Source organism: Miniopterus natalensis, chromosome 10 (genome assembly GCF_054644295.1).
Source record: "Miniopterus natalensis isolate mMinNat1 chromosome 10, mMinNat1.hap1, whole genome shotgun sequence".
NCBI lineage: Eukaryota > Metazoa > Chordata > Mammalia > Chiroptera > Miniopteridae > Miniopterus > Miniopterus natalensis.
In genome coordinates this window covers 41,524,651-41,533,209 of record NC_142090.1, presented here as the reverse complement: position 1 = coordinate 41,533,209, position 8,559 = coordinate 41,524,651, and the positions used below count along the sequence as shown (strand labels likewise).

The window sequence follows — 8,559 nt, the reverse complement described above, 5'->3', positions numbered from 1 at the left end:
ACTTTGTGGAAGTTGGAGAAGCAGCAGCTAACTTCTTATACAGTACAACATAAACATTGTTTGCATGTTTATTTGTATGTGACACCTATAAGCATATAGCATCTACATTTTCAGTGTATTTACAAATTCAACAAAATATCTACATATAAAAAGCTTTACTTAAAATTAAACTTGATGCAAGTTATGAGAAACCAATTTATTGGCAAATGAAACTGAGCATTCCTTCAACCATAGGTTGTTATAGAATTTCATATTTGGAGTTAAACCATTTGTAGGTATTGTTTACGAATATGGTAGAATATATATGGGTTGTTGTTTTTTTTGAAAGTGCAGATGTAATCAATTTGACTCTTGGCCTTGTTAGCACTTACCTGATTTTTTAGATTCTGAAATGTGTCCATAGCAATTTACATACAGATCTTTTAATGCTGCAGAGAGTTTCAAAAGCTGCCACATAAGTAAAGACTTAAAGAATAATATATTCCTGGGGGCATGCTGTTGTATGCTTTTAGTTTTGGAATAACTGGTTTTATAAAAAATTTACTACCAAGTTGACATCTTTCTTACTGAATGGGACTTCTTTTAGGAGAAACTATAAAAGACCCCCCTCAAAAAAAATCATCATGTACTCCAGTTGGTGATAAAAGTTTTTCTTTTTCTACATGTGGGGAAAATGCTCCTTAAAGTAAGAGAGCTTATTAATTTTATTTTCACATTTCCTCCCCCCCCCCCAGCATTGCAGTTTCACGATCTCTGCTTTTTAAAAGTTACTTTTAGACAATGACAGTAATCTAGGACTCAGTCAACTGTAGTTTCCATACAGAAGGCAGTATGTTATGGAATGCTTCTTGTCTGAAGGCACTGCATGTGTCTTGCCCTGTGCTTTCTGGAATATGGTTTGAAATTTAATTGGAGTGAATTGTTTTTGATTCTTTCAGTATGGCACAAATGCCAAAATGCACTGCGATACACATTGTTTATGCCTAAAAACAACTAAACATAGAGATGATGTAAAAAGTAGAACACTGTACTGCTGTAACACCTGGAAGATTAAGAAGGCTACGAGGTAACAGGAGCAAAGAGCAGGTAACAGAGTCTCAATTAGCATCAGCAAATGCAACTGTCATGATTAACTCATTTAGCAAGTATATACTGTACATACTGTTCCCAATAGTCTCCCAAAAAGACTAACAGCTAGACATAGAGTCACCAATTTCACAACAATGTCCACAAAGACATTGAAGTTCTAGATAATACTACATTAACACTCTTGACAATGAAAACGGAATTCATATTTAGGGGTTCAGCTGAGGAAAGTATAAACAAAGAATCAAACCATGTTTTAATAACACACACAGGTATGTCCTTTAACTGTGCAGCATTTTTCATGCATCATATTGAACCGTATCCTGAAGAGGAAATAACACGATCTGTTGATGATGTATTATTTTTATCAGTTCTGAGAAAATCAAGAATACCTATTTTGAATGAAAAAGTATGCACTTTGCACTGCAGTTCACATTAATATATCATTTGACTGAGTTATGTTCTTGCTCTAACTGTTCTCATAATATTAACATATAGTAGAATATATACTTTCTGCCTTTATGTTCACACTATGAGAAAGCTGACAGACAAGTGCTTAAGATAAACATTCTAGAGGAATGGGATATTGGCAAAGAGCTTACAAATTAAACAAAGGAATTCATGGCGTTGACAGGAGAAGGTGCCTCCGAGCTTTCGTTGCCTTCGGCTGGTTCTTTCTCTTTCTTACCACTGTATTGTCCAATAAAGGAGCCATCCTCATTGAACTGGCCATTCACGCCCTCTCCATAGTCAACAAGGCTATCATCACTATCTTCTTTTTTCACAGTCCTGTCTGAAGGTGTTCGGCTTCCTTTTTTCAGAGGCTTGTGGTCTTCTGCATCACTGGGGGAAAAAAGAAATTTTCATCAAGACTGGCATTTTGGTAAAATGTTTTCTTGTTAAAGATCCTGCATGCCAATCATGGAAAACATATGGAGTCCTGAGCTTCTCTAGCCAAATATAATTATCAGGTTGACTCCAATGACTGGGACATGGCTGGAATGAAAATCAGGTTTAATCATGAAGGCTTCAGTAGGTGGACGACTTCTTATTGTGCATGTCAATATCAATGTCAGATTCAGGCTCCTGATTTGGAAACAATTCAGAAATAATCACAAGCATTAAAAAAGGAAGAATTGAAAAAAGATGAAAATCACCACTATTTTGAGTTCAAAGGGGGGTAAAGATTATGGCAAGAAGAGAAGCTAGTATGTTGAACAGTATAATATCTCTGACTCCTTGGATATGAATGGAGAATGACTTGGGGCAAGTGTCAAATACAGATTTCTTTCTGAGCAAGAAGAAGGAAAACCCTGCGTATCTTATAATTTTGTTATTGCGTGCAGGCCAGACTTGTAAGCTTTAACTTTACCTTTCGAGAGACCTACAAATTCCATTAAAAGGTGCAGAAGAAACTAATGAAAATAGTGTAAGAAAAAAAGCAAAATCCTTATACTGATAGTATATAGTATTTTTTTCCATAAGAATTTGTTAACAGGTAAAGATTTATTATTTTTGAAAGAGGGGCAATTTAACTTCAGAGAACTACATTTGTACCACTAATGGTACATATTCTAGAGTGTGAGTGATTCCCAAATGGAAAAGCAAGCATTTCCTATACTCCTCTTTACCCCACGTCTCCTCTCCCCAGGGTGCTATGCAGCCTGTCCATGCAGATGGGAATGTAAGGAGTGTAACTTAATAAATCTTTATAAGACTCATTTTTTCCTTATTTCTCTGTTGAAGCCCTGGAATTGGAGGAGCAATCATTATGTTTTAAAACACCCACTCAGCCCGGCCGGGTGTGGCTCAGCGGTTGGGCGTCGACCTGGGATCCAGGCCATCAGGGTTCGATTCCCGGTCAGGGCACATGCCCGGGTTGGGGGCTGCAGCCGATCAATGACTTTCTCGTCATTGGTGTTTCTGTCTCTCTCTCTCCCTCTCCTTTCCTCTCTCTGAAATCAATGAAGATATATTTAAAAATAATAATAATAATAATAAAAATTAAAAAAAATAAAACATCCACTCATATGGTCTTGACTTACTCCTTAACTGGTAACATTTGGCTTAAAAATAAAACACAAAAAGAAAAAAGGCAACAATAATATATTTTTTTCTTTCAAAGAACAAAAATATAGGCAAAGCAAAAACAATATTAGTAAAAAATAAAAAGGCTAAATGTGAAAAAAGAGGTTGCATTAGCTGTATTTCACCTACGAGGGCTTTATTGTTCCCTTTGCTTCTGAACGTCACATTTTTCTAGCTGAGATACAAATATTTCAAGATGCACAAATATTCTGGCTCTTTTGCCAGTAATTCCTACTAGTGTTTTCAGTTTTTCTCCAAGAAGAAAATCTTAAGACTGGAAAATAATAGTAGCTTAATAAGACATTCGCATATGCAATTGAAAACTACCTGTTTCAACAAAACACGAGTTTTTATCACAAATTGAATAAATGATGTTATCACCCCTACTAATAAACAACTAGGGAAGTATCGCAGAACCTTGGGGTGGCCTGTGTTTGAGCACTTTAGGGGCCATATCATCCATTCTCCAGCCCACTGCAAGAATAACTTGCACATCCTTAATCATTAACATCTAGGCTTTGCTTGAATACTTCTTATGAAACAGTGCTCACGACTTGGTGAGACACTAAATTTTGCTGAAGACTTCAATAATGAGCAGAATTCTGTCACCTGGATTCCAACTATTCATCTTATTCTGCTTTGTAGAACTAGTGTTCCAAGAAATATACCGGGAATTCTAGTGTATGGCATTTCTTTGACTCATCCATGCATCCACCCATTATCTAATAAATGTTTACTGAGTGCCTATTCTAGGACAGGTAATGTTCTAGTCACTGAGGATACAGAAGCAAACAAAATAGACTGAAACTGTGACCTCACTAAGCTACTTCTGGTAGGGAAAATAAGACATAAACAACCAACATATTAAAAAATTAGTTGCATAGTACATTAGAAAGTAATTAGTGCCATGGAAAACACAGAGCTGAGTAAAGAGGCTGGCAGGTGTCAGGGGAGGGTGTGAAAGGTTGACATTTAAATAGGCTGTCCAGGGAAGGCCTCATTAAGAAGTGACATCTGATCAACTTAAAAGAGCTGAATTACTCAGGTGGATAGCTAGAAGCAGAGCGTTTCCAGAAGGAGTAACAAGCAATATAAATGCCCTGAGGTGGAGGCAAGCCTGGAGAGAGGAGCTTGTGTGGTTGGAACTGAATGGGGGGGGAGGGAGATGGAGGGATGAGGGGATGATTTAAAGTAAAAGGGAGGAGACAGGGCCAGACTAGATCGAGGCCTTCCTTGTAGGACATTGTAAGGATTCTGTCTAACTCCAGGTAAGATGGGAAGCTATTGGAGGGTTTCTAATAGATGAGTGACATGATCTTACATTTTTAAAAGATTACTGTCATCAGTGTTGAGAATAGCCTACCCTAGAAGGCAGGGGCTGGTGAACAGCAAAATTGGGCCAGGCCCATTTATTACGTATTGTCTGTGACAGCTTCTGCACTACAATAGCAGTGTAGAGCCGCAGCAGGGACAGTGTGACCTATAAAGTCAAATATTTGCTATCAGGCCCTCTACAGGAAAAGTTTGCTGTCCCCTACTCTAGGAGATCAGGGGTCCCTTGCAATAATCCAAGAGTGAGATGACTGTGACTTGGGCCAGAGTGGAACACTGGGAGTGGTACAAAATGGTCAGATTATGAACATATTTTGAATGTAGAACAAACAGGGTTTTCTGATGAATTAGATACAGAATAATAGAGAAAAAAAATAATACCAAGATTTTTGGTTTGAGAAACAGGAAGGATGGAACTACCCTTGCTGGAGGTGTTTGGGGTAGATCAGTAGTTCACTTTTGGACATATTAAAGTTTGACGTGTAGGAAGAACTGCTCCTTTAATCATTTTATGAGTCTAGTATAACACTGATACTCAAAACAAACAAGAACACATTGAGGAAGTAAAATTACAGACTAATCTCATTTATGAACATAAATGAGAAATTCCCAAAGAAATCATGAGCAAATAGAATTTACCAACCTACTGAAAAGATATCAGAATCAGGTTTGGTCTATTTCAGGAATGCAAGTCTGGTATAGCATTAATACACCAATTCATATAATTCAACATTTTAGCAGAAGAACAATATCTTATGATCATCTCAGTAGATTTAGAAAATGGTATAGCATAAAATTCAACACCTATTCACAAAAAAACTTTAATACACCAGGAAAAGAAAGGATGTTCATTAACCTGATTAAAGGTATCCACAAGAAACCTGGAGTAAATGTCACCCTTGATGGTGAATGTTGAAAGCTTTATGTCTGACATCAGAAATAACAGAAGGGATGCCTGCTATCATCAGTTCTAATCACAAAAAGTAATGTGATGAGAAAAAGAAAGAGAAGGCATATGTATTAGGAAGAAAGGAAACTTTCATTAGTCATAAATGATATGATTATGTGTGTAAAAAATCCAAAGGAATCTATAGGTCAACCTTAGAATTGAAGTCAATTTTATTTACGTACTTGAAAACAATTGGAAAATGAAATTTAAAAATGATTCCATTTATGGTATCTTAAAATTATGAAGTATATAAGATCAAATCCAACAAAAATATGTGTAAGTGGGGATGGGAATAGTTAACTGATTTAGCTGGTAATTTATGTTTTATGTCAAAATAAACATGGCCATATTATGGAGTAAAATTAAAGTTTTTCATAAACTATAATTATGAAAACATGAAAAGTAAAAAAATATATGTGTATGACCTCTATGAAGAACATGAAACTTTTACTCAGAGTTATTAAAGAAGAGCTAAACAAATGGAAGAATATACCATAACCATGGACAGGAAGACTCAAACATGTAATAGGTTAACCTTCTCCATATTGCTCTGTAGATTTAATTTAGGTCCAATAAAACTGTCCATCCATACTGTCCCAAAGGGTACGAGATTCTTCTTCTTTACAGCTGCATAGTATTCCATGGAGTAAATGTCCCACAGCTTTTCTATCCACTCATCTACTGATGGGCACTTGGGCTGTTTCCAGATCTTGGCTATTATAAACTGTGCTGCTATGAACATCGGGGTACATATATTCCTTCTGATGAATGTTTCAGATTCTTAGGATACATTCCTAGGAGTGGAATCACTGGGTCAAAAGGCAGCTCCATTTCTAATTTTTTGAGGAACCTCCATACTGTTTTCCATAGTGGTTGCACCAGTCTGCATTCCCACCAGCAGTGTACTAGGGTTTCCCTTTCTCCACACCCTCCCCAGCACATGTCCTTTGTTGATTTGTTGATGGCAGCCAATCTGACAGGTGTGAAGTGATACCTCATTGTGGTTTTAATTTGCATCTCTCTTATGATTAGCGATGTTGAGCATTTTCTCATGTGTCTCTTGGCCATCTGTATGTCCTCTTTGGAGAAGTGTCTGTTTAAGTCCTTTGCCCATTTCTTAATTGGGTTGTTTGTCTTCCTCTTGCTGAGTGCTATGAGTTCTTTGTACACTTTGGAAATTAGCCCCTTATCAGATACATTCTTGGCAAATATGTTTTCCCAGACTGTGGGGCTCCTTTGTATTTTGAGGCTGTTTTCTTTTGCTGTGCAGAAGCTTTTTAGTTTGATGTAGTCCCATATGTTTATTTTTTCTTTTGTTTCTCTTGCCCTAGGAGATGTATCAGTGAAAAGTCCACTACGTGGGATGTCTGTGACTTTACTGCCTATGTACTTACATTTTTCAACTCAAAGATGAATTTTGTAATGAAATAGTAAATAAACTGCTTTTGACATTGTACCAAGGGAAGTTGCTTGATCAAGCTTAAGTATGAAACTTAACTTTGAAACTTAAGTATGATAAATTTCTATCATTCTCAAATGATAAAAATTTAAAAATTATAGATGATTTAAAAGTCATATGCTTATTTAGCTACATTGTATTCAAAGTTTAAAAGACCACATCCACATTTTTATGAGAACTTTTAAGGACAGGAGGGGTTAGATGTTAATTCTGAGCCTAGAATTTCAAAGATTAAACAAATTTCAAAATAAATAATAAAATAAGAATAAAATAGTAATATATAGCCACAAAATATACTTTTGATGCTTTTATCCATGAATAAAGATGGTTGTGCAATATCAAAACTCAGTTCCTGTATTACTTCCCCTGGGAGACCTCTTTCACCATCCTCCTTCTTTGCTACCCACATGGCTTTGGCTTTTTGCTCTTGCTCCCTTGGCACTGCAGTTTGTTTCTTTTTCACAGAACTTCTCACACTATGCTCAGATTGTTCTTTTATTTCCTGCATCCCTCACTAGACTATAAATCAGTGAAATAACATTTGATTGACTTTGATATTTCCACAGCCTGGCATATAGTAGATACTCAATAAATATGGGTTGAACAAATTCATAGTAAAATAACAATAGAAGAGACATTAAACATTTTAGAAAATTTTCAGAATTCTAACATGAAAAACCTTTTTCATTCCATCTTAATTAATTTTAGAATATCAGATAGAGCACTGGAATATGTTCTTTCCATTCTCTCAACCTAAGAATATATTTTAGGAAGCTGACATTTTTTTTCCAAAAGTACTTCAGGGTTGTGTACACAGACTGTACCTTTGGTCTGATTTTCCTGTGGCCACCACCCTACCACAGCCAAACCATGCTGCAGTTTGACATTCATGACCCAAAACATTCTTTCTACACACCCTCTCTAAAAGCCAGTCATTATTTATACTGCTCACACACTGGTTTATGTTTGTGAGCAGAACAAATCTAAAGTAATATAACAAATGTGACATATCTTCCTATCATTCAAGCATGGGTTAGCATGTTTGCAACAGGGCTGTGTTCACATGAATGACAAAATTCCCATGCAAAGAGCCTCCATTTATGCTGTGAGTTCAAGTACCATGGCCATACGGTTTATGACCTAGATTCATTCTGGTTTTTAGTAGAATGAATCTAAAGAATAAAAAAAATACACTGCTGCTTGCATTGTTTCTTTGATTTTTCCATATGCTAATAAGGATGCACCCCCTACTGTCTGTATAATTAAAACAAACAAAGAAAGAAAGCTGCAGGCTTCCAGCATAGGGTAACTGCTTGGGGGTGGGTGTTGGAGTGAGGATACAGGGTTAGAGAATATGAAAAAAAAATTAAGTTTGGTCATTGAAGTTCCATCCTCTTTTCATTATGAAGTATCTTCTGGCTCAGAGCCAAACATGTAGAAACTGTTTCATCCTCAATGCGGAGAATGAGAAGATTAAAACAGAATTCAATTTACACTTAGGCAACAGCCTTAATTGTATGTGACCAGCATGTTAACTTATTTCCATAGTGAAAAAGAATAAGAATCAATAAATAATACAATGTTAAAGACAAAGAGAGAATCTTAAAATCAGCAAGAGAAAAGCAATTAGTTACCTACAAGGGAG

At 36.2% G+C, this 8,559-nt stretch overlaps 1 protein-coding gene across 1 annotated transcript in view; it reads right to left on the bottom strand.

Moving 5' to 3' along the window:
• Positions 1–724: 724 nt before the first annotated feature.
• The window catches only part of NRCAM (neuronal cell adhesion molecule), a 320,485-nt gene continuing 312,650 nt past the window's right edge, over positions 725–8,559 (bottom strand). Inside the window, exon 32 of the mRNA XM_087821087.1 lies at positions 725–1,929. Within this exon, the coding sequence (XP_087677213.1) occupies positions 1,692–1,929 (238 nt within the window). The 3' untranslated portion in view covers positions 725–1,691. The remainder of the gene's footprint in view (positions 1,930–8,559) is intronic.